This window comes from Lepidochelys kempii, chromosome 11, assembly GCF_965140285.1.
Source record: "Lepidochelys kempii isolate rLepKem1 chromosome 11, rLepKem1.hap1, whole genome shotgun sequence".
In the NCBI taxonomy this organism is placed as follows: domain Eukaryota; kingdom Metazoa; phylum Chordata; order Testudines; family Cheloniidae; genus Lepidochelys; species Lepidochelys kempii.
The window spans coordinates 50,331,740-50,358,621 of NC_136390.1; the positions used below are offsets into that span (position 1 = coordinate 50,331,740).

Below are 26,882 nucleotides of genomic sequence, written 5' to 3' on the forward strand. Positions count from 1 at the left end.
AAAACAACTGTGTCACAGACTGCCTTAGTCTATTTTATTTATTTATCAAAAAATACTGTGGCCTTTGCTCTTCATCTGCCAAAATTAAATAAGCTGTCAAAGGGAAACTATTTCACATTATGACAGGTTTCAGAGTAGCAGCCGTGTTAGTCTGTATTCGCAAAAAGAAAAGGAGGACTTGTTGCACCTTATAGTGACTAACAAATTTATTTGAGCATAAGCTTTTGTGAGCTACAGCTCACTTCGTCAGACGCATTCAGTGGAAAATACAGATTTATATATCTCCCCATTGTATTTTCCACTGAATGCATCCGATGAAGTGAGCTGTAGCTCACGAAAGCTTATGCTCAAATAAACTGGTTAGTCTCTAAGGTGCCACAAGTCCTCCTTTTCTTATTTCACATTAGTTCAGCAATGTTGTACTGTCAGGCATCTCTTCAAACAGAAGCCAGATGTTCTTTAAAGTTCAAAGTCCATAATTTATCATAATTAAAACATATCTGGGTTATGATGTGATCATCAGTCATAACTGCAAAACACATTTCCCAGCTGCTTTTCTACTCATCTGCTTACAGAATATGCTGCAAAAATAAATACACATTTTACAACATGGTGAGATTTGCTATTGCACTGTTAGTGCAACAGGAAAGTTGTTAGGCAGATTCACTATGTTTGTGCAGAACTCTATGGCTTGGTGTGAAATAGGCTAAGCCCTGGTCTACGCTGGAGCGGGGGGCGGGGGTGGAAATCGATCTAAGTTACACAACTTCAGCTATGTGAATAATGTAGCTGAAGTCGACGCACTTAGATCGACTTACCGTGGCGTCTTCACTGCAGTGAGTCGACTGCTGCCGCTCCCCCGTTGACTCTGCCTGTGCCTGTCATGGCGCTGGAGTACGGGAGTTGAAGGGAGAGAGCTCAGGGGTCGATTTATCGCGTCTAGACTAGACACGATAAATCGATCCCCACTGGATCGATCGCTGCCCGCCAATCTGGTGGGCAGTGAAGACATACCCTAAGTTTACTCAGCCCTTTTGTTCCCATAGGTATCCATGGAAAAGACACTCCAGCCAAATAATATTAGCAATTGACTATTTATATACAGCATTTAACCAAAGGCAGATTCAGAAGCAAGTGTCACAAGAAGACAGCCATTAGTAGTGCAGCTATGGAAACTTGTGAATTGAAATCACTTGGGGTTGCATACAAGTGCTGGTGAATCTGCCTGTATGGCATCAGAAGCTTTAGGAAACTGTAATCTGCAGAACATTAAAAAAGACTCCAGCATTATGTAGTGCTACTAACAATTTTATACCTATTTCCCTAGATTCAGATTACTTTTCATACATAGTTAGGAAGGAGTAAAAAGCCTGAGCATTTGCTCACCTTTATTGCTATTGTAATAAATAGATACCATGGCGTTTATATGTAAAACCTCTAAGAACTGAATAGGCATAATAATGTTTTATTAATCGGAAAATTAATACTTTGTCAACAATTAAAATGAATGTTTCATAGGAACAGAGTGAAAATAAGACCAAAAATAATTTCACATTTTTTCATTTCGTTCTTACTTGATAAGCAATAAATACACTGCTATAGTCCATTAATCTTATTTACATTGTACAATAGTTTGAATGTTGCTTGATTTCTAGCATAACCCTTTTAGGACATGAAATGGTAACATAGAGGATGTGCTTTAGCATGTGTTCAGCCAAATACTCTAGCAGATCATTACCTTGAAAAATAATGAATGACAAAACAATTAGTAAATTAACATTTTAAAAAATGGAATCAACTGAGCAGCCAGCAGTGAGCATCACCTAACTTCTTTGTGGCATTTTATTAACTGACAGCAGTAGCATAAAAATAGACACTCTCTCTCTCATTTGAAGTAATATCCATAAACATATAAAACTAACATCTTAGTATTACAGATACCAAATACAAAATTAGATCCTAAACAAGACAGGTATTCCCCCAACCCTCTTTGAGACTTCAAATCCTCACCGAATAACATACTAACAGCAAACTACAGTTACAAAGAAATGCTGGCCTGGTAAAAAGAACTCTTAAAAAAGACCCCATAACTGTCTATATTCCTTCAGAGCACAGATAGTAACTACACCAGTGTTTGCTCCAAACACAGTACAAAGTATATATAAAAAAGACCCTGTGTGAAATCAGCGTAAGGATTTAATTCAAATTTATTCTGATAAAGGAGAATTTAGACCATGTTCTTGATTGCCTGTGTATGTGAGAGGGGTGTTGTAAGAAGAGGGTGTAGGGAACTTATTCTCTAATACAACAGCCATAGGCAAGAAGGTCTACCTCATGCTTAGGGACAAAATGTAGCTCTCACGCCATTTGGCACACCGTGGCCACATAGGATTTTTTCTTACCTCCCCTTGCTGGGGCTGCATCCTGTTTCTTTTCTAAGAGTGTACATGGCACTACCTTGGGCCTGTCACCGTGAGCTGTTAGGATGGCTCTTGTACCAGAAGCTGTGGACCTCATTCTAACCCCCTACCTTCCCAATCCACAGCTCCTTAATGGAGCTATGAGCAGCCAATACTCCCTTCCACTAGGAGGTAAAAACCCCAGTAAAATCAATAGAGTTGCATCATCTAATGGGAACATTAGGCCTCTAGAATTTAACTCACCAGCCAATAGAAGGTTTAAACATATATATAAAGTTGCAAACAGCTGTGATGAAGATAAAAACTATTCACATTCTTATGAAATCTCAAGCTGATAAGCCCTATGATGGCTGGCTAATCAGCTGTCTATTGAAGTCTGTTAGAAGACTAATGACATATCACCCTTAAAGGCCAAAACTGAATTATTCATATTCAACAATAAGCTTTTAAAACTGAGGTGTTCTGAGAAAGTATGTTTTAATCCTCTGGTGTTGGCTTTAATAAATCAGAAATACATTTGCATGGCAATATTCTACCATGCACAGTACTAGATTTTTCATCCATTTCTGTTTATTTCACTTTATTCAGCTTTAAAAAAAGACTTTTGAATAAGACTTTTTTATCATGTGCCCCCTTTTGATTTTTCTTCCTTTGTATTGAAAATACACGATTTCTTTAAAGCATAAAACATTTAAAAATACACAGAAAATGCTGTCTTTACAGACATATTTTTCTTAAGACCTTAACAGATTCAAGCCTTATACAATCAGTCACCACAAAATAATACTGAATTTCCCAAACAAGGCACTTCAGAAAGGCTCCAAAAGATTTTCATAAGATAGACTTGGTAAGTTTTCCAAAAACCACTGGAAAATGCCCCAAACCATCTTTTCTTATTACTCTAGGCTAGGCCAAAGAAGCTGGCTCTGAGATCATATTTATTGGCATGCCATCCAATCTTGCACGCCTTTCTCAGACAAAACTCCCACTGTATCAATGGGGTTCGTTTTGCCTGATTCATAAACTAAGGAGCCAGGTATCAGGCATGTGGCAAGGAAAATATTTTTCTTTACACGTATGCAATCTTGCTCCAAGTCAGCAGTCCTGCCCGACTTCTACAAACAGCTTAAGCACTAGTTTAAGTTCCATCAAAGTCAAAGATAAAGATGGGCTTATCAGCTTTTCCAGATCAGGACCTCACTGGTCCTGCTCCCATTAAAGTCAATAAGAAACTTCCATTTGCTTCATTTGTAGCAGGATCAGGCTGTCTGTCCACTAAAATAATTACAAACATCTTGTAAAATGTAACATTGAAGAATAGAAGCAGTGGGGGTTTCATGCCTCAGATTTCGGGCATTAGCATCTGGGTGCCTTTACAATATGCCTGGTTTAAAATAGTGGCAAAAAATGAGCTAGATACATATCAACATCTCAGACTTGATTATCTTCAACAATCTGTCTTTCCTGACAGAGTTCAATCTTAACCACTTATTTAGGTTGCGTACTGGATGAATTTAGCAAATATATTATGATTAAGACAGTATTTACAAGATGAGTTCTCGCAGGCAAATGATATGGCTTTCAATACAATACAGTCTTTACACAAACTTTCAAGAGAATAAGAAATCCTTCATTGATTCCCTGCATACAAAATAATTGCCAACTTGGTCTACACAGTAGAAACGGAAGAGGCAAAGTCTGATTCTTTATATATGTACTTATATCTATATATGAACATATATGTGTGTATGTGTGCATACCATATACACCCACACATATGTGCATATGTTTATACGCATGAGAAATACATTGTCTTAAGTTTGCATCATTCAGGAAAAACATGTCCCAAGTGAGGTAAAAATCTTCTGGCCACAAAGTCATTAACTCAAACTTCAAGTTCATGAGCTATGAGGACTAGAATGTGGGCAATACAGCATTTCTGCAGTCAACCATACAGCTTTTCAGATTTTAAAACAATATTCTCCATGTCATGGTAGCTTTTCCCATTTAAATGTTCACTCGTGAAATCGTGATTGAAGCTGTAGCCCTGAACATCACTGATGGATGATACCGTGTAGGAAGCTGTGCGCATAGCATCTGAGTGGCTGAAGCTGTGCTCAAACTGGATTTTGTACTGATTCCAGTGCCTTCTCAAAACAGCTTGGACCTATTCCGTGAAAGGAAGAGGGAAAAAATGTGTATAAATTACATGGACAGATGCTTATGTGCGGGCCTTAAAATTAGAATACAGCATCAAAATCATGAGCTATTATGAAAGAAATACAAATGGAATTAGGCTGTATTTTTGGTAAATCTAATTTTTCTAACATCATTATATTTAACATTTTTAATACGTTCAAAGCTCGTGAAAGATTTTGGATTTATAGCTCCAGAGACTGGGCTATTCTATACCGTGGGCCCCAGAAGTACAAGTTTTCACACACTGCCTCAGCCCTAATGTGGTTATCCAAAGGTTATCTCTAGTCATGATTAATGTGGTCAGATCCTCAGCAACATCAGCTGATATAACTCCATTGAAGTCCGATTTACACCAGCTGAGGATCTGGCCCAACAAGTCTTCTCTTATTTGTGATCAAGCCTTCATAAAACTAATGGCAAGGTAGTTTCAGCACATGTTCTTACCCTGGTTAAAAATAAATTGTATAGAATAGCCGAAGACCACAGCGGCCTCAGTTTGTTTACATGCTTCATTGTAAGGATGTTATGTATTTCACTGGTTTCCTCTAATACAATATGGCAAAACACCTGGGCAACAGGAAGACTGGATTTACTGAAGTGCTGGGTTAATGAAATTCACATGTAATTAGTTTTTGAGGAAGGAGGCCAAGTTAGGAGTGATCAGAATGCTGGAACAGCTGCTTGTAAGAAAATCAAATTTATGGAAAATCTTAATTTATGTTTTTGCTCAGATTTAAGCATCAGGGATTATGTATTAGTCCTACCACTTAACTATATTATAGACCAAAGTGAACATTCCTGTAACTGCCCTGAAGTCAGTGTCGTTATAGGAGGGATTGAGTTGTGGCCCTATGGACCTGCATTCCTTCTCATCTACATCCTAGCTTCCTTTTTGCACAAGCAAAATACCAGGCGCCTACGTGCTAAATTGTGTCAGAGTTATTTGCAGCTGTTAACAATAGGTGCTAAAAGGGATACCACGTCTTCAAGATCTTGTCCTATCTGATTAGCATTTAATGTAATGTAATAGCTTAACTATTCATTTCCTTCTGGCCAAAATTTTCAGACTAATAATTATGGTTTCCTAATTTGTGATGAGCCTGATTTTCATAAAATATTGAGATGCAGTTGTCTTGACACTAACGTGTGTCTCAAGTTAGCACTCAAATCACCAGCCACATGGGAAAATCTTGCCCTTCATTTTTATGTTGTCAGATTTATTGATGTACATCCATTTGGAATATAAACTAACATTTGCAGATGGAACAGTGTCTGTTAACAAATTACTATTATGGGGCAACATCTTCCATTCAGCTTTCCTTATGTCTTGAGGTTTTTGTTTGTTTAGTTTACATTTTTCTAACAAAATGGCTTATTTTGTCTAATTTCTCTCCAGCTTTAATTATGATAAATAGGAATAGAACAGCATAGACACAACATTTAGACTTCCTGTAGTCTGCTATCAAAACCTCAGTTAAAAAGAGTTTCATATTCCCCAGTATGCTGACAAATAATATATACTTTGGGGAGAGGAGAATTATTTAAAGAGTTAAGAAGGAAGCTAGTATTTTTCTTCTCCCATCTGGGACACCATCTACTACCGTTGTAATCCATTTTAGTCACCTTGCTCTTGCTACACAAAAGATCATATATTCTTCTCAGTCTGTGTATGCAGTTCCAGTTCACGTCAAAGGGAATTCTGCACATGGCTTAAGGCTGGTGTGTGACCTTAATTTTTTAAAGTGGTTAACCCACTTCAATCATGTGGAGCCATGAGGCAGAAGAATGTTCTAAAACATCTCCCCTTCTGAGAGGGAAGCTTTAGAATGCATTTTATAATCTATTCAAAACTTAGCTGCTCAGAGCCATCACTCTGACCATGACACCCCACACTTTGAATATTTCTACTGGCTTCCTGTTTTCCACCAGGTATTATATTTACTTATAAATAAGAGAGAAAACCACAATGCTGGGTTGATTTGAAGCAACTTACTCACCTCCCTGAACTGTGCAGAATGCAGATGCAGACTAAGATGATGGGAAAGAGAAATTGTTATTATTCCCATTTACTAATAGGCACAGAGAAATTGAGTGACTTGCTCAAAGTCACCCAGGAATTCTATGGCAGAGCTAGGAATTGATTCAGAATGGATCATCTTAGTTCTGGACCAGTATCACAATCACAAGACCATCAGTACCCTCATCCGCTTTTCCTTCCTTCTTGTTTGTCACACTTATTGAATCATCTCTTCAATTAGATTGTAAAATTTTGGGGGCAGGAACTAAGGTTGTAACGTCTTTGACACTATTGCAATACAAATCAATAATAATTTTTAAGAACAAAGCAGTCAAAGTAGTGTGATATATTGTCTGCAATTGTTGCTTATATTTGGTGCTTCAATATGGCTCTCTCACTTTCTCTTTTATCTTCTCCTCCCTCCCCACACCTCCAGGCTCCAACATATTCTCTGGTATTTCTTCCTACACTAAGCCAAGCCTTTTAAACCTCTCATGCAATAGCCCCTCTGTTACCGTTGAATCAACATGTCACTACCAGTCTATTCTTGTAATTCACTGCAGTTTACCTATCCGTTATTTCTGGCTTTCCTGCAGTCTCATCTGACACGTCTAACCCAACACCTAGGCACTGCACAGCAAATTGCTAATCAATGCAGCAGCAAAGCTCTGCCTCGGATTACGCTCCTTTAACAAAAGATACATCCAGAGTGGTCGAAGAACTTTATCATCCTTTTCTCAGCGTTGACCAATTCTAAATAGTTTTAGCAGACTGCGGGCTCACTCTCTTACATGAAAATAACACAGACAAAAAACATCCTAAAATAAGCTCATATTGCAAAGTATATATAGTCATGGCCATAGTTCCTGGTCACTAAGCCATGTGCCCTGTCTGGCTGTATGGTTCTTGCTTTTCTTCCTAGTTTAAAGATGTCCCTCTGTGCTGGCACTTCGGGCAGTGCTCCTGCCAGTCTCCTGTTCAACTGAATATGCCCTAACCAAACTATTGGTTTAATCCAAAGTTCACTGAAATCGATAGGGATTTTTCTACTGCCTTCAACGACGTCTGTATCAAGCCCACTGAAGCTTGGGCTGCTCCAAACACCCACTGTGATTGCAGACCATGCTACGCTCTACGTTAGAGCTTGTATCTGAGTGCCTGGTATAGCGGTTTCCTGCTGGTAAAGTGATGATCTTGTCCATAGCAGTTGGGAAACCCCAGCATATGGATAAAGAAAAGAGATTACTTTCCAACAATTCTTATACCTCAATCTTTGCTGTAAAGACTTTTCCATTGCCCAAAGGAATAGAAAACCCACCTGCCATTAATAATAAAGAAATTTGCAGCAGATGCAGATTCCTTATTCACTGTTATCCCATATAGCAACACAAACTGCACATGCATGTTGCCACTTCCCTAGGATGCCTAGTATTCTGTAAATTATAATGAGGTTTTGCTATGGCAAGTGATGTTAAAGGGACATATCATAGATAAGTCATATCAAGTTCAAAACTGCTATAACAGAGGCCCTTAAGGACAGAAGATTATGAGTTATGTCTGCTGAATGTCATGTCTGCAGCAGAATCTAGTAAGAGACCGAGAGAACACTTGTTGAGTACAGATTTTTGTATGATTTTTAACTTTATTGTCATTCCCCCCTTGAGCCATTATACCTTACTAAACTATCATTTTTATAACAAGATATAATGAAATTATAGCCAGCTGAAAAAAAATTGAATAGTGCCACTGGAAGAGCTAAAGACGATAGGAGACAATGTTTAAAACACAAGATTCTGCGCAATGGCATGTAAATGGACAAAGATCAGCTAAGATTAAAGATTGTGGGCCAGATGTCAAGATGATTTATGGCCCTTTTATGTAATTCAGGTGATGCTAAATTGCTGTAATCTGTCCACAGATGCCCAGCAGAAAATTCCCTTGTTGGAGGGGAACTCCCTGCTAGTATGTCTGCTTGTAGAGGGCACAGCAGCGCTAAGCTTTGCTACACTGATTCTCCAGCATTGTAAGGCCCATTAAGGACCCTAAATTAGTGGTGTAACTGACAGCTACCCAACTCCCTGACACTGAACAAACCTCTGGCTCCGGAGAGAATACGGCCGAAGTATAGATTGTAAATTCATAATATTGGAACCCTAACAGAATAAATAATTGATTACTAATGCTAATAGAGCACGTTTTAAATTTAAAACCACAAGTAGATTTGATTTTGTTCTGCAGTGGAATGGAAACATTGTTAAGAGGTGCACATAAATTAAAAATAATTATAGCTGATCAAAGGACAGCAATTCCATTTTGCATCCATTTTGTTTGTTTCGCAGTAGACCAAAACTAAAACCATTCAAATGTTTGCACAAAACTTGAATTTTGTCCAATTATCCGTTTTCAGATCAAAACCTGAGCTTTTCCGTTGCGGAGGGCAGGGGAGGGGCAGTGATTAGGGCACAGCGATGTGGGCGGTGATCCAATCAGATTCAGAATCATCTCTGATGAAAAACTCTGCTCTGGAACAGGCAGAGGAGCAGGGACGTGAACTATGGTCTACCACATCCCAGGGCAGTGCATTAATGACAAGATTACCAACTGTGAGCATGTCTTTCACTCCCCAACGGGGATTGCCTCAAAACTGATTTCCTCAAAATGTTTCAGATTCTGCAAAACAGCATATTTTGGCACAAGGTAATTTGGTCAGAAATGTTCTGACCAGCTCCAAAAATAATGGAGAGAGAAACTTATCCAAACCATAGGAAAGTTGCAGTTCAGTTTTGGTTAGTTCAGATTTTGGGTGTGCACTTGAGTCAATTCTTCTCTATTAGTCAAATGATTTATCTGTTTCTCATACATTCTTAAATGCCTAATAAAAATATTAGGGCAGTCGAATAATCACAGTTAACTCATATGATTAACTAAAAAAATTAATCATGATTAAAAAAATTAATCGCAATTAATCACAGTTTAATCGCACTGTTAAACAATAGAATACCAGTTAAAATATATTAAATATTTTGGATGTTTTTCTACATTTTCATATATATTGTATTCAGTTGTAACTGAAATCAAAGTGTATATTATTTTTATTACCAATATTTGCACTATAAAAATGATAAACAAAATAAATCATATTTTTCAATTCACCTCATACAAGTACTGAAGTGAAATCTCTTTGTCGTGAAAGTGCAACTAACAAATGTCGATTTTTTGATGTTACATAACTACACTCAAAAACAAAACAAAGTAAAATTTCAGAGCCTGCAAGTCCACTCAGTCCTACTTCTTGTTCAAGTTTGTTTACATTTACAGGACATAATGCTGCCCTCTTCTTATTTACAATGTCACCAGAAAGTGAGAATTGGCGTTTGCATGGCACTTTTGTAACCAGCATTGCAAGGTATTTACGTGCCAGATATGCTAAACATTTGTGTGCCTCTTCATGTTTTGGCCACCAGACCAGAGGACATGCTACCATGCTGATGACGATCGTTAAAAAAATAATGGGTTAATTAAATTTGTGACTGAACTTTTTAGGGGAGAATTGCATGTCCCCTGCTCTGTTTTACCCGCATTCTGCCATATATTTCATGTTATAGCAGTCTTGGATGATGACCCAGCACATTTTGTTCATTTTAAGAACACTTTCACAGCAGATTTGAGAAAACGCAAAGAAGGTACCAATGTGAGATTTCTAAAGATAGCTACAGCACTTGACCCAAGGTTTAAGAATCTGAAGTGCATTCCAAAATCTGAGAGGGATGAGGTGTGGAGCATGCTTTCAGAAGTCTTAAAAGAGCAACACTCTGATGCGGAAACTACAGAACCTGAACCGCCAAAAAACCTTCTGCTGGTGGCATCTCACTCAAGATAATGAAAATGAACATGTGTTGGTCTGCACTTCTTTGGATCGTTATTGAGCAGAACCCGTCATCAGCATGGATGCATGTCCACTGGAATGGTGGTTGAAACATGAAGGGACATATGAATCTTTAGCACATCCAGCATGTAAATATCTTGCAACACTGGCTACAATAGTGCCACGAGAACACCTGTCCTCACTTTCAGGTGACATTGTAAACAAGAAGTGGGCAGCATTATCTCCTTCAAATGCAAACAAATTTCTTTGTCTGAGCAATTATCTGAACAAGAAATAGGACTGAGTGGACTTGTAGGCTCTAAAATTTTACATTGTTTTATTTTTTAATGCAATTTTTTGTACATAATTCTACATTTGTAAGTTCAACTTTCATGATAAAGAGATTACACTAGAGTATTTGTACACCGGACCCTTGCTAGAATTCAGGGTTCGGGATCCATGTGCAGTACCATGTTAATGCGGGGACCGCATTATTGCGGGGGCCACGTTACCATGGATCCCAATTTAAATATTTAAATTTGGGATCCAACGCTGCGACCGTGCTATATGTGAATCCACGCTCTAGCAAGGGTCCGCTGTATTAGGTGAATTGAAAACTACTATTTCTTTTGTTTTTTTACAGTGCAAATACTTGTAATCCAAAATAAATATAAAGTGAGAACTGTATACTTTGTGTTCTGTGTTGTAATCGAAATCAATCTATTTGAAAATATAGAAAACATCCAAAAATATTTAAATAAATGGTACTCTAATATTGTTTAACAGTGCGATTAATTGTGATTGATTTTTCTAATCTCTTGACAGCCCTAAAAATACCTAAAGGCTCAATCCTACAAACTCTTACTTCCACATGTCTGCTTACTCACATATACTGTAATTGAATTATGTGTGGGAATAAGCCTGCTGGATCAGTAACTGTCTCCCTGATAGAACTATGGGAAAAGTACCAAATTGCTTTATTTTGCTAGTGAAAACAAAACTGGTGGCAAAGTTCCATTAACTTCTGTGATGCAGGGTCAGGGCCTTAGCCCACTGAAGATTTAGGGCATAGTCCTTTGACTTCAGAAGGAGCAAGTATGTGCCCTCAGTAGCACAGTTGCCAACTTTCATGCAGTAAATAGGTACCTCAACTTTCACAATAAGCCAAAAATCAAGCTAATCCCATTTCAAAACAAGACCCAAACAAGCCAATCCCTAAGAACCCACCACTCTATGTGACTAGATCCCCCGAAGTGTGCAGTCTGGGACAATGGTGGGCCTGCTGTGCACCCCTGACTCTCTCCCCCACATACTTGCCCCTTGCCCCTGCTTGCCAGGAGCCGATCAAAAGAAAGAAGCAACAACCTACAACAAGCAACAAGCTACAAGCCAAACAAGCTACAAGCCAAAAACTAGCCAGAAGCAACTCACAAGCCAATTAAGCCAAAAACAAGCCCAATTTCTGTGGGTTTTTTGAGGGTTTGGCATGTCTGCTCAGTAGTTACCTGAAGGGCAGGATTGGACTCCCAGAAGAATGGAGGTCCAACTGAAGCAAGGAAAACTTTTTGATGGCCCAAATATAGAAAGTTTACAAAGCCTTGGCCTTGAATGTTTTTTCCACTTGTGCTGAAAAGGCTGTTTGCAAAACATAAGCCCAAAGTTCTGCCCCCAAAATGAAAAATCTGAAACACCACCAAAAGAGATGATCTTTTACCTCCATTTCATACAGTAAAGTTAGTGTTCATGAAAGGTACCATTTCACAGTTCTACGGATGCAGACCTCAACCTAATTACAGAGCAGTAATTTCCTAGAAAGCAACAATTTTTCCAGTTCTGTACCACAAGTGTGCCTCATTCCTGACCTTGAAGGACCAATTCAAGGCCTTGCTGGGGGTAAGGCTGACACAATGATGACAGTTTGGTAGTTTCTTGGATGAGAATACATGTCCACTAGGAATTTATGATTTTATTTGTCAGTACTGAAATTTTTTCCCACACAGCAGTGCTGTTATTGTTATATGGATACTAACCTGAAAAGTGCTGAGTGTCGTTAATTACTTCTGAAATCAAGAGAATTTTAGGCTGCTCAACACCTAATAGGTTTAAACCCTTACGAATTTCATGAAATATTTTAGAGGCAACACTCAAGCCTAAATTCAGGTCTTGCTAGGTAAGTTATTCGCAAATACTTTATCCCTAACATTTTTACTTATTTTAAAATGTAGAAGTGTAAATTTAAATTTCTATTTACAATTTTACATTTGTCATTGGGATCACAAATGGGGGTGGTGGATTTAAAAAAACAACAACAAAACAATTTCTTTTAACTCTAAACCAAAATTAAGGAAGTTAAATAAATTAAAATCAGTTACTGTACCTACCTCTCCATTAAAAAAGCAGAAAATTGTAGCCACCAACAGACCCTGCAAAATAAAAAGTTTTCTCTTGATTTTTTCAATACATACAGATTTATTGAAATACAAGAACACACACACACAGTAACACACCCCTAATAAAACGCAGATCTAGAGAGCAAAGAGGAAAAATGCATTTCAAATCTAAACTCAGTGAATTATTACTAATAATACAGATGGTCTATTGGGCCAGCACGCTAGCATGACATTTCATTCCTCCTAAAGGATTAATCTAAATGAAATGAGAACTATAAGGCTATTAATAAGCAGAAGTTTTTTTATAAAGATCTAAAAACGGTTTAGAAATTAATGAATTTCCCTTTGTCATTCATTTATTTGCAGTCATATTGCAAATACAGTCTAGCTCAAGGGAACAAGTGCAACTTAAAGCTTCTTGCCTGATAATGCATAAGGATATGCATCACGTAGTCATATACTTCTTCAGCAATACGGCCTTCTGGTCGCCATGGAAACAGCACAAATTCAATGCCAAGAAGTGGCACTAGAATGAGCGTAGCTCTCACAGCTTTCATGTATAGACTGGATTCTGCCTGGTGTGTGACTTTGAGCTTGGTTATGAGAACTCGAACAATATTCAACAGGAAAAAAAGATTCACCTGTAAGAAAGGAAATTGCTTTTGTAATAGTCTGATAGAATAGACTACAATTATTTTGTACTGAATACTGAAAGCAATGGAAACATTTACATGTTAGGAAACTCAGACTATATGTTATGTCATTAGACATGTTTTCATTATAACAAAATGGAGCATCTGAAACTTCTTCTGTCTGGATTGGATCTACACTTTGCACTTGGAGATTAATTCTTCTCATGACAACTTTCTCCTTGTGATTCTATATACATAATCACATATGCAATATATGCATAATTATTTAAAGCTTGTACCTGTATAACAAAACAGGAACTCACCCCCAAAGAGGCATGCAGTTTAGCAGTCTGATCCTACATTCCTTGCATATTCAAAATTCCCATTAACATCGGTGGGAGTTTTTGGTACCAGGATCAGGATGTTAATCTGAATGGATGAAATCGTGGCCCTACTGAAGTGAATGGAAATTTTACTATTGACTTCAAAGGGGCCAGTATTTCACCCAAAGTTATTGGACCAATCTTGGATGCTGGATTATGAAGAGAGTGGACTATATCACGGTATGTAAAATAATAGCTACAGCAGCTTCCATGCAAGGTTTTCAAACCACTTCCTAGATATTAATAAATAAATCCTTACAACATGCTCATGCAACAGAAAAGAATTGTAATCCCTATTTTACTAATTGGGAATTTAGACACAGAGGGATTGATTTAATGTAAGGTCTTGATCCTGGGTCAGCTGAAGGTGATTGATTTAATCAGTTTCTAAAGGCTGTCTACATAGTGTGCTAGTGTACACCAGTGGGATGTAAATTCTAGTGCATAGTGGCATGTCATACACTCACTGGCCCACCTGGACCCTATTGGCATGCCCTAGAAGTTCCCTAGTGTACAAGGTGCTTGTGCACACTAGAATTTATATCTCAGGTGGTACACACTAATTTATTTAGTATTTGCATATTCGCTGAGCCAAGCAATAGCTCAGAGCCCACCACTGAATTTGGTTGGTGGGCACACCTCAATAATGTGTGTCATTGTTAGATTTGCGCCACAGCTGCATCTTGGATTGTCTCAAAGATCCCAGCAGTGCTGGGTGGCTGCACAGAAGCCTTGCCCAGTCTGGAATTGGTTAAGAAGGGCCCACAGATGACATGGCAGGTTGAAGCCAGGCAGGTGAGCAGAAGGTTCTCTGAAGAGGAACTTATTCGTGGTTGATATTAAGCACTTGTATTCCCACCACACAGACTCTGCTGTCACATTCTGGCATGGCAGCCTCGACCACAGTGGATGTTGTGATGGAAGACGTGGACAAAAAGGCAAGGGCAAGTGTGGGTTGGCATGTACCTTCTCAAGCAGCTTGTCTACTGCAATCTCCCTCCTGATGTAAGGGAGCAATGTGGCTCAGAACTGGAAGCCATAGAAGATGAGTCAGTAAGAGAGTTCCTGCAATTATGCACATTGTTGAACTGAGTTGCACAACAAGAAGTTTGGTGTGTGCCTCCTGAATCCATACTGGCACACAGTATTCTGCTCTTCAGTGCGAGATGGCAAGGGCTGAGGTTCTTAGGGTTGGAGCATCCACTCCCCATGAAGAACCTGCCAGTTTGCTGAGAAGGTTTTTGCCTGTCTTGACCTTCACTGCTATCTTGCTCAGCCGGTTTTTATATGTTTGGTTGAGGGTCACACCTAAGTAAACTGGGTATGCTTCATGCTTCAGCCTCTGGCCATTCATTGTGATGTTTAATTCCCTCTTAGTGTTGGCATGGTGGAGGTGGAATGTTCTAGAGACTGTCTTGCTGGTGCTAGGCTGAAGGTGCCATGTCTTGCAGTAGTTGGCCAGCTTTGCAGCTTCGTCACTCAGGGTATTCTCCAACTTATAGAAAGTGGGAGCCTGTAGTCCACAGCAGATATTGTCTGCATAGATGACTGGGTTGGTGGCAGGTCACTGATGTATATATTGAACAAGGTGGGGGCTAGAACAGACCCTTGGGGTACCCTGCTCATCTGTTTTTATCAAAGCACTTGTTTTCTCACCAACATGCACCCTGAACCATCTGTCTTAGATGTAGCTGTTTGATGGCATCAGTAACCCATGGTTGGAGGACTCTTCATATTTTAACAAGTAGACCTGTGTGCCATGTATGATGCGGTGAGGTCAAGGAAAATAGCACCTGTTTTCAGGTTTCTTTGAAAACCATTTTCAATTAATGTGGTTAGTATGTGTGCTTCGACCTTGTTGAAAGTCTGCTTGCTCGACATTAAAAATATTCTCAACCTCTGGTGTTATTCACTGTAAAATGAGGCACTCTAGAACCTTGAGACACACAGAAAGCAGTGATATCGGGTGGTAGCTTGATGCCTGGTTTGGGTCTTTACCAAGTTTTAGGAGGCTGATGACCCCCTGAGGATGTGATGTGATGACTTTTGAAATGCACCAGTTTTTCAGCAGTCTTCCTTCATTGTGACCTTTTTGGAGAATTGAGCCAGCCAAGAATGGGGGCATAGGCCAAGATGTTTCAGGAACTCTGGAAGGATGTTGTCTTAGCTGGCAGTGGTGTCAGACTTGATGTTATAAAGCATTCTGTCCAGCCGTGGAAAGGTTCAGGTTTGAAAGGTTCAGGGCAAGCTCCGGATATGTGTTGCCTTGGAAGATTCTCCACGTACTCTGGACTTGACTCTTAATTTCTTTTTCCAGAGGTGTCTTTCCCACGCAAAGCAGGTGATTGGTTATTGGTTAGTACTCAGAGAAATCAGCATGGTGTCAGTGGTTGCTGGGCTACTCTAAAGTGACAAAGTAAACTCCAGCATTTCCGGCTGGACCATGTAAAGTCCAGGTTCTTGGTCTTTTCCTCCCCTCTGGCTCAGTGAGCACAGTTTAAAGTTTTGATTAAGTGTTTGGCCATGTCTGGGTCACCGGTTGACTCATACGGCTTGAGTAAAGCAGTGCACTCCTACACAGTTCAGCCCACATCCAGCATCATGCCGAGTCTTGCACAATTTTCCACACAGCCAGCACAGACCATCAGTGATCCATATTGGTTTTCAGCTACCAACTGTCATGAGCACAAAGAAGAAGTAATGGAACATGTGCAAAGCCATCTGCACAGTAATGCACCATGTAGACCAGAGGTGGGCAAACTTTTTGGGCTGAGGGCCACATCTGGGTGGGGAAATTGTATGCAGGGCCGGGGCAGGGGGCTGGAGGGAGTGCGGGATGTGGGAGGGGGTGCGGTGTGCTGGAACGGGCTCAGAGGGAACTGGGGCAGAGGAGGTATGCGGGGTGTATGAGGGTGTATGAGGGGGCTCAGGGAAGGGGGTTGGGGTGCAGGAGGGGTGCGGACTGTGGGAGGGAGCTCAGGGTGTAGGAGGAGTGTGGGGTTTGCAGGGGGCTCAGGGCAGGGAGTTGGGGTGCACAGGGGTGCAGGGTGTGGCAGGGGCTCAGGGCAGGGGGTTGGGGTGCATGCTGGTGCTGGCTACAGCAGGGGCCTCAGGGCAGGGGTTGGGGTGCAGGAGGAGTGCAGGGTGTGGCAGGGGCCTCAGGGCAGGGAGTTGGGGTACAGGAGGGGTGCGAGGTGCAGAGGTTGGGGAGCAGGGTGCGGGAGGGGTTCGGGCTCTGGCCCAGTGCCATTTACCTAAAGCAGTTCCGGGGTGGCAGTGGTGAGCACCGGGGCAAGGGCAGGCTCCCTGCCTGCCTGCCCTGGCCCCACGCCACGCCACTCCGGGAAGTGGCCGGAACCATATCCCTGCGCGGCCCCTGGGGGAGTTGTGGGGGCACAGGGCTCCGCATGCTACCCTTGCCATGCCTTTGGGTACCTCTCCCAAAGCTCCCATTGGCCGCTGTTCCCCGTTCCTGGCCAATGGGAGCTGCGGGGGGCAGTGCCTGGAGGCAAGGGCAATGCACAGAGCCATCTGCTCCCTCCCCCGCAGGGCCCCAGGGACGTGGTGCTGGCCACTTCTGAGAGTGGTGCGGGGCCTGCGTTACCACGGGGGGCAATCTCATGGGCCGGATCCAAAGCCCTAAGGGGCTGGATCTGGCCCACGGGCCATAGTTTGCCCACCCCTGATGTAGACAAACCCAGAATGAATTGCTCAAAGTTACACAAGAAGTCAGAGGCAGAGTTGGAAATAGAACCCATAGCTCTTAATGCACAGTCCTGTGCCATAGCTACCAAATCATCCTGCCCCTCTAGATTTGTAGCAGAGTAAAGCCTGTCTAGGAGGATCTTCTACTTGTGTCTAAGTGTGGTTATCTAGAAAGGTGCCAACTTATTTCCAGATAAGGTCATATACTCTTTTTGCTTTACCCAAGTGAGTAGTGCTGGTAACCTCTACGGGACTGCTGACATGGGTAAAGTGAGCAGGATTTGACCTTCACTGTAGACAAGAGGTAAGAGTATAATGTAGACAACAAATTTTTCTATGGCAGCGGAAAAGACAAGTGAAATAAAAAGCTTTTTGAACATTTGTGAAAATAGAAAAATCACTGATGCAGCCGTTAGCCTGTCATTCTGAATGTGTACACTTTATGAGGCATTCATTGCTCTCAGAAATCAATCACAAAATACACAGCGATAGAAAAAAAGCTATAAAATTATTACTCACCTTTTTAGCATACAGATACATACAATTTTAAAATTTACATTTTCAATTTTCCCAGTGGTCAGCAGCCTTTTATTGTAGCAAAGTCAAAGGGGCAGGCTTTTGAGTCAATGGATTTTGTATTACAGTTTAACTAAAATTGCATCCCTGCTGTCTAGAGCTGATCAAAAGTCTTCGATCAAAACTTTTTTCAACATAAAATGTGTGGAAATTTTCAAGAAAAAAAAATCCATTTTCATCAAAAATGTTTCGGTTTTCATTGAGTACCCGCCCCCACAAAAAATGATTCCCCCCCCTCCAGTTTTCATCAATCAAAAAAGCCAAAAACTGGGAAAAAATTCTGTTGTCAGTTTTGATTTTTCGATGAGAATCCAAAACATTTGAAAGAGAAATTTGGACAAATGATTTTTTTAAATTTTAGTCAAAACTTTTTACAAGAAAAAAAAGTATTTCTTGACCATTTCTAAGTAGATCCATTGGATATGCTGTTATAACTTAAAGGCATAGAAAAAGTGGCAAATACTCAGATTATTCAGTAGTATTGTAAATTAAATGACATTTCTATTAGCTACAATGGTGTGATGGTACTCTCCATGTTATTTTACCATATAGCACAAAGTGATAAGAGAATATTTTGGGAGTTTGGACCAGATTTTCAAAGGCATTTAGGTGCCTACCTCCCACTGATCTCCCATTGACCTTTGAGGATTTGGGCCTTTGCTTCATTGTTAAGGAGTGATCCCAAAAAGTAATGAGCAACCATACATTTTGCTGAGGTCAATGAGAATTTGGGGTCCTCTTTACCTCTCCCAGTAAAACCTTTTGTTGCTAATATTTCTATATGTTTCAAAAGTGAATGAACAAACAACTTGTGGTCTCATTCACAAGCATGTCCCCTAAATCTAATAAAAAACAATGAGTGTGCAAACAAACCATTAGAAGATGCAAGTGTAACAAATATATAACTGTTAATTATTGTTGTTTATTTATTTGTGGCAAGATGAGATAGTTCCTTCCCTGAAGAGCTCACAGTATAAGCACAGCCAGGTAGACAAATAATCAAGGTCAGAGAAGAGGATAAAATGGACAACATTGCATTGAATTTTCATGTATTATTGTATAATGGCAGCAGTTGTCTAATCTCAGACATGTTGTAAGGGGCAGAGATAATGACTCTCCTTCCTGGCTATGGGATAAGTCCCTTTAAAGACAGCAATACCTCTGGCTGAGGGCACTTGCCTCCAAACAGTAGCCTTATTGGCCAAACCATTGATTAACTTCCCTTGTATAAAGCTGTTTAGGGACAAAAGGAGCTTTCCAAACTTAGTTCTCTAAATTGGTTTTTTTTTTCCTGAAGAAGCAGCATCAAGTTAATCACCACCCAGACTCATGGGGGAGGTCTGTATGGCAATCCCATCTCTCCGAACAAGAATGAGAGGCTGACTGGTGCAGATAGCCATTACCAGTATAGGATCCTGTATTTAAGAACTTGGTCTAGATACCAACAGCATGGGGAGATGAGGAAGATCTCCCAGCAGGTGTACCAATGCAAGGAATAGGGGAAGGAGCCAGTACAAGCAAATGCTCTTCTTTCTACAACAAGCAGGACTTCCTCCTCTAGGATATAGATCTTTTTTGTCTCACTATAATAAAGTTGTGACCTGGTTAGCAACCTCAAACAACCCAGGCGTCAATGTGGTAGTGTTCTGTATACAACAGCATTACTGTTACGTAAATTATGAACTCATAATAAACAGCCACTCATGGTTTCAGCAACATGGTATTAGGTGGATGTGCCATGTTATTTATATTCCACTTATGAGCTATTTAAATCAATTTAATAGGAAATTGCTTTACATAGGAAACTTCTGCATGAGTTTCTGCTGGAAACTAGCAACTACCTTTTAGCTTTGTTTAGGCAATCAAGGTCTTCTGATTCTTTCCCAAGAGATTTATTTAGGTTTCAGGCAGCCTACCATCCTCGTCTAACTTCCTATTGTACATTCCAACAATATGTCCTTCCTTCATTGCTAATTTTAAGCTCTCTCACTTAGATCTATTACTTTAATACAAAGTGGTTCTCTGAACTTGTAGTTCACATACCTCTGAAGCTTTGGCAATTTGACTGAATTAGTACAAAATATTTTTAACACAGATCTTCAGCTTGAAGGTTAATTAAACACTAGACTAACAAAAGTTAAAGGTGAGTAGCTCATAACAGAACTATTTCATTCATAAAATCTTATTAGTGCTTGTACTTCATTTTTTAAAATAGAGCATGCCACTTTCCCACCATAAACACATTCACACAATTTGCAAGGCTAACTAGTGCAGATATTAAAATAAATGAATCAGATAAATGGGTTTAGTTTTGTGGCAAAGTAGAGTGCAGACCTGAGAAAAGGAGCAGCAGAAATATTCAGTAATCTCTTTTGCCGGTAATAGAGACTTTTTCCAAAATGCTAACGCAGAGAGATTTTGATGGCCTGATTTCTCACAAAATTAGCAAAGGCAGGCCCTGATTCAGGAAGTTACTTTAGCACATGCAAAACTTTAAGCACAGATAGTCCCATTGACAGCAATGGGACTACTCACATGTGTATGATCACTATATGTATTATGGTAATGACTACAAGACTCAACTGAGTTTGGAGTCCCATTTTGTGAGGTACAGTGCAAACTCATAGGAAAAAACAGTCCCTGCCTCACAGAGCTTACACAAGTCAAGTCAGACAAAGGTTGGGAGGGGCAAATAGATGTACACAGAAGGGAAATGACTTGCCCGAGGTCACACAGCAAGTCTGTGGCAAAGGTAGAAACATAAGGTTGGTTGGTTTGATGAGGTTCAGTCCAGTGCCTCATCCATTGGACCATACTGCCTCTCATGTTAAAGTTACATACCTCACTGATTTCAGAGTAGCAGCTGTGTTAGTCTGTATTCGCAAAAAGAAAAGAAGTATTTGTGGCACCTTAGAGACTAACAAATTAATTTGAGCATAAGCTTTCGTGAGCTACAGCTCACTTCATCGGATGCCTTGTCTTGTTAGCTATCTTGCCGAATTGTGGTCTTCAGCCTTATTTAAAGAACTGTCAAGGAAAAAATACACTAAACTATTGTAACATGTTCCTTCTTATAAATGGTAGAAATAATTTTAAAATCTGTCCTTTTCAGTGGCAAAAATAAAAACTTTGGCACAGAAAAATTCATTTGTTAATATAGCTGAAGTCAAAACTGCTTTTACTTAAATTAAAAACCCCTGCTATTCTTTTTTTCCACTCTGATCAATGATTCTCGTCAGTTGGAGAAATGGACATCGGCCTCCATTTCCCCATTCTCCTGCTATTCCTTTATTCATGACTCTTTAGGCAAACATTTGCAACTCACTGGGCAACTAGAGACAACTCCAGTCAAGATACAAATTATAGCTGCTCCTTTCTTGGGCGTAGATTTGATCAATAACACAATAGCATGGCTTCTAAAAGCATCGTTGTTAACTTCATGGAGGGTGGGACTTTCAAAGCAGCCTAAGGGAGTTAGGAACCCAATTCCCATTGGCTCCTGCTCTGAAAGTCCCAGCTGTGGTCTTTAAGATGTTGCTCCTACAAGGAGAAAAAACACTTTCCTCTAGTTACCTTGTTAGCTTAATATTGTTGCTTACAGTTGTACTAAAGCAGGTCATGCTTAGTTAAGTGTGGACATTGGATTGGCAGTCAAACTGCTTCAGCGATGAGGGTTCTGCTTACACAGCCAAAGCAAATGCATTTACTCTTCCATCTTTACCCCTGACTTGTCTTTTTTTAATCAATGTATAACATCTAACTATTATCAGGATGGGAAATTACAGTAACCCTTTCAAAAAGGATCTCTTTTGTTTCGCACATGTCATGGGAAAGATTTACAACCCTGTTCAGTCTTCATCATCTCTACATCCATATTTTTTCCTGCCTCAGTGCCCAGAAAATTTATACTGAGAATAAGATCCACATTTTCAACCTACTTTTCATTAAACATTCATGCAGGAATATTAAAGTTGTACATACATTTAAATAAACAAACAACCAAATAAATAAATAAAAGCAGTTGGACATAGAGATTTACAAGCCTCAAACACATTTTGCGCCTGATATTGCTGTCATTGAAATCAAAGAGCATTTTTATTGTTGACTTTGATGGGAACAACACTGGGCAGTTTGGGCCTGACCCAGAGTCCACTGAAATCAATGGGATTCTTGCCATTGCTTTCAATAGGCTTTGGATCAGGTACTTTGTGCCCGTTTATCTTTGATATTGATTGGTTTGGGGGAGGAGGGGAGGGAGGAAGATATGAAATTTGGCAAATAAGGCCAGACCCTGTAAGGTGCTCTAGTTTTCATGAAATTCAGAGCTCAAAGGTATAAACTAAGGTAGATACAAATGACTTCTCAGCTTTAGAACTGACAGCATAGTTACGTACATGACATCTCCTTGACGAGACAGTTTTGGATTAAAGAAATAGTAGTATATTAGTATAAAATAGAGTGACATGCATTCTCTGGCTGCAATCTTGGCCCTACTGAAGTCAATGGCAAAATTCCTACTGATGTCAATTGAGCTGGGATTTCACTCTCTATATATGCTGGGGAGAGGAAAGGTTAGATGGATTTAGAACTGGTTTTCAGAGGAAATACTAAAGCCCTAGTACTTTCCAGCCACAACATCTACCTGGTATGGAAGACCTGATTGTCAGGGTAGAGGGAGGCAGGATACAGGGAATCTCTGCAGGGGTCCATGCCCCACTGGTCATGGATCACAGTTCCAGAGGAACACATTGTGCTGCATTATGGAGAGGGTTTGGAATGGGACAAAGGCAAGTGATTCTCAACTACATTAATTCACTAGCTAATCAACCTGTAAAGAGGGCATGAGTACCCACAGCATCTATGTACCCCATGGACCTCCTCAGCAAACATTTCTCAACAGCTAAGATAATAGGCTGACCAGTGGGTTCAGTATTCTGTCCTAGGAGGGTGTGTGAGGGGGAGAAGAAATCCTATTTTCTTATTTTAGTTGGCAGAAAACTGAGATTAAAGGTAGACAGACCAGGTAACAATATCTAGAGGGCTTGATATAATTTCCATTGACTTTAGTGGTTATTGAATCAGGTCCAAGTTTGGATCTGGCCCCTGGTTAAAGTGGGACCAATGTTTCCATTCGAAGGGATAATTTTCAGTTGCTTATAATATTTTCAATCTTTTTTCCTTCCTGGCTGAAATCTGTCAGATTCGTTCTCAGTCTAGGAGAGAATGTTTTCTGGAATGTTGGAGTCAAAAAGGTTCAGTCATTTTCATGGAGAAAGTGACAAATTGCATTTTTCCCAGTATAATTTCTTTTGCAGCAGTCATTGAGAGCTGGGCTCATAATGCTGGATATTGAGTTTATGTCCTGTAGTAATTTCATGAAAGTAATTGTGATGTCATGCATTTGTGACACTCAAGAGGGAATTTAGAGTGGTTATAATATGAGAACAAATGGCTTCAAAGCAGGCATCAAAAGAAGGAGCGAGACAGTGAGGGTCTAGAACCTCCCTCCACTTTGTATAAATATCGTTGATGATGATCAAAAAAGAATAAATAAATAAAAACAGATGCATGAAAAGTAAATGGATTTAGAGGGTGGGATTTTCAGACATGCTCAGTGCCAGTCTAGTGAAATCAGTGGCAAAACTCCCCTAGACTTCAGTGGGAGCTAGGGTGACCAGACAGCAAGTGTGAAAAATCAGGACAGAGGGTGGAGGAATAATTCGAGCCTATATAAGAAAAAGCCCCAAATATCAGGACTTTCCCTATAAAATCGGGACATCAGGTCACCCTAGTGGGAGCAGACTTACAAAAAGCATTCAGTGTTGGCCTATTTAAATACACCAGCTTTTTGTTTGTCTTCTCTGTATGAAAGTGTCTAAGTTACAAAATTTGAAAGGAAGTTGAACAAAGCCCCTTGCCAAACCAGCTAACAACAAAGCGAATAAATTGATCGTGATAAGTATTAAAGGTTCAGTCGCTGACACACTTCATGAACATTATGAGATATCACCAACTGGCTGGAGATAATCAGTGGCCCACACATTCTGTCTTCTGTACAAAGATGACATGCAGATCGAAACAATTTCAGCCTCAGGGGCAACTTTGAACTATTTACCAAAACATTGTTCAATTTATTAATTGTTAACAAAACTGCCTTGGGCAAATTGGAAAATGATATGAAAAATTAAAGTTGGTGTGTTTTCACATGCTAATTTTGCTGAGGTCAGCCAGTCTAGGTTTTCTGATTATCTTATACTAACAGGAATTATTTTAATGTGTAGAGTCATTGACATGTTCAGGCTAATTTATAAAATGTTACTATCATTGGATAACAGTTTAGCAGAGTTTTATATGCATTTTTTATAGTTATTAATTGCCAAGATAGCTGTGCTTGTGTATGTATATATAAAATAGAAATTTTTTCTTTAATCAGCCACATATTTTCCCTTGAGTCATATTTTCCTTTGATTAGTGATATCACAAAGCCAAAATTCCATGGATTAAATTCAGCTCTGGTGTAGGTGGGTACAACATCTATTTACTTCAGTGGAGATGCAATTACTTACACCACAGGTTAATTTGTGTTTGTGATTTAACAAACATTGAATTGTACACTCTAGTAGATAGACTTTACGCAGGCAAGTGAGGGTGGGAGGTAGAAGATAGAACAGAATCATATTCCCTCCTGCTGCAGTAGCCTCCAGAGGCAGAACACACACCCTTACACATCTTATGGAAAGGGGCTGGGTGATGGATTCACATACTCACAGGATTATTAGTCAGGGCCTGCCTCACCTGTTCTTTCCTCTGCTCCTGTTGCGGGGGTGGAGGCGAAGCCCCTTATCTATAGCTGGTTGGGAATTTTCTGGTGAAAAGTTTGTCAAACCTGAAATGCTTCATGGGAACATCATGGGTTCAACAAAGTTTTGTTGAATGACAGGCAGGGGTCCATCAGAAACTTGCCTGGTTTCCTCGAAGGTTGCTGGGGGGTGAGGTTTCCAGGGTCCCCAGTCCCACTGTACAGACTGCACTGAGGCCAAAGATCCCAGGGCATCTAAGGTCAATGGCTTCAGGGCAGCCCCACTATACCGATTGACCCAGGGCTGGAGATCCAGGCTTCTAGTGTCTGAGACTTCAGGGTAGAGCAGCCATGTCAGGGCTCACAGGCTCCCTGCCATGGAACTGAGAGCCTGGTGACCCTGGAAGTCCTAGCCCTAGTGAGGACATGGCTCCCACAGCAGGCAGTCTGGAAGCTCCAGATTGAGCCAGGGCTCTCATGGCTGCTAGGCTTCCTGCTTCACAGGTGTCCAGGCAGCCAGCCGCTCAGTTTCTTTTGATAACAATTCAATTTTTTAAAACCATTGTTTGTGAAATTTCCTGTTAGTGGGAAATTTCAAAAATTCAAAACAAAGTTCTGAAATGGAACAAAAACCTATTTTGAAATATCAGAATTTCTACTAGAACAGAAATTCCAAGTTTCAACCAGTTGTACTCTTACCTAACTCTCTGCACTCCCCCTCCCTCTCTCTCTCTCACCATCCCCCATGGAACCACTTTCAGGTCGTTACGCAATACTAAATTTGGCCACAGGATTTTGACCTAATTGAAAATCTCATTTTATTTTTGTTTAGTGCCAATACTTTCTGGTCTTGGACATTTGGGGAAAATTTTCAGAAATGGTGATTTAGGAGTTGTTTTCAAAAGACACTGAAGTACCTAAGAGACTGAATCTCATTTTAAGTCAGTGGGACTTAGGCCTGGTTTTCAAAGGTATTTATGCACATAAATATGCAGATAGGCCCCAACTTGGATTTCATTGGGAGTTAGGTGCTTGCATAGTTAAAGTGCTTCTGAAAATTCATCTAAGTGCATCTTTAGGCTCCAATTGCCCTTGGAAATCTGGCCGTTAAGTGCCTAAATCATTTTTGAAAATGGGACTTAGGCATTTTTGAAAATTTTGCCTTTTGACACTGTATCTTTGCCAGAGATACTATATATGGGAGAACTTCTGATGTGCCTCTGAGGCCTGGTCTACATGGGAAAGTTGCATTGGTTTAATTTAAATTGATTTTTAAACTGATATAGTTAAACTAATGCAATTTCTCCCCCCTCTCCCATGGACACTCTTATTTTGGTTTAAAAGTGCCTTATATTTTGTAAAAAGAAAAGGAGTACTTGTGGCACCTTAGAGACTAACAAATTTATTTGAGCATCTCACAAAATCTTATGCTCAAATAAATTTCTTAGTCTCTAAGGTGCCCCAAGTACTCCTTTTCTTTTTGCAGATACAGACTAACACAGCTGCTACTCTGAAACCTTATATTTAGTGTAACTTAAACTTGTTCCCTGTCAATTTAGGCTAAATCAAGGAAAGATACTCTTATCCTGAAATAAGTATGTCCACACAGGGCTTTGTACCAATTTAACTATATCCGTTTCTGTCATAGGTTACACCAGAGAAACTCTCTCAGGTAGACAAGACCTAACTGTAATTAATTGTGATCCATGTTGATCAAACTAAGAATGGCAACCACAGTAATTAGACAAGAACTCTGTTTAGAGTTCCATTATGTATCCATTATGTATCCATTATGTCAGCACAAGTACTATCAACAACCAGTATAGTAAAATATTTTCATTACCAGAAGCATAGAAAAAAGAAGAAAGGGAGATTTATTTCCAACTGTGAAGTCAT

General features: G+C 39.9%; 1 protein-coding gene across 5 annotated transcripts in view; it reads right to left on the minus strand.

The window, feature by feature from the left end:
* Positions 1–1,449: 1,449 nt before the first annotated feature.
* Positions 1,450–26,882, minus strand: part of CALCRL (calcitonin receptor like receptor) — a 95,132-nt gene continuing 69,699 nt past the window's right edge. For all 5 annotated transcript variants that reach the window (XM_073306116.2, XM_073306117.2, XM_073306119.2 and 2 more), the window contains 3 exons: positions 13,314–13,532; positions 12,883–12,924; positions 1,450–4,587 (listed from right to left, as the gene is read on the minus strand). In XM_073306116.2, the coding sequence (XP_073162217.1) occupies positions 4,366–4,587; positions 12,883–12,924; positions 13,314–13,532 (483 nt within the window). In that variant the 3' untranslated portion in view covers positions 1,450–4,365. The remainder of the gene's footprint in view (positions 4,588–12,882; positions 12,925–13,313; positions 13,533–26,882) is intronic.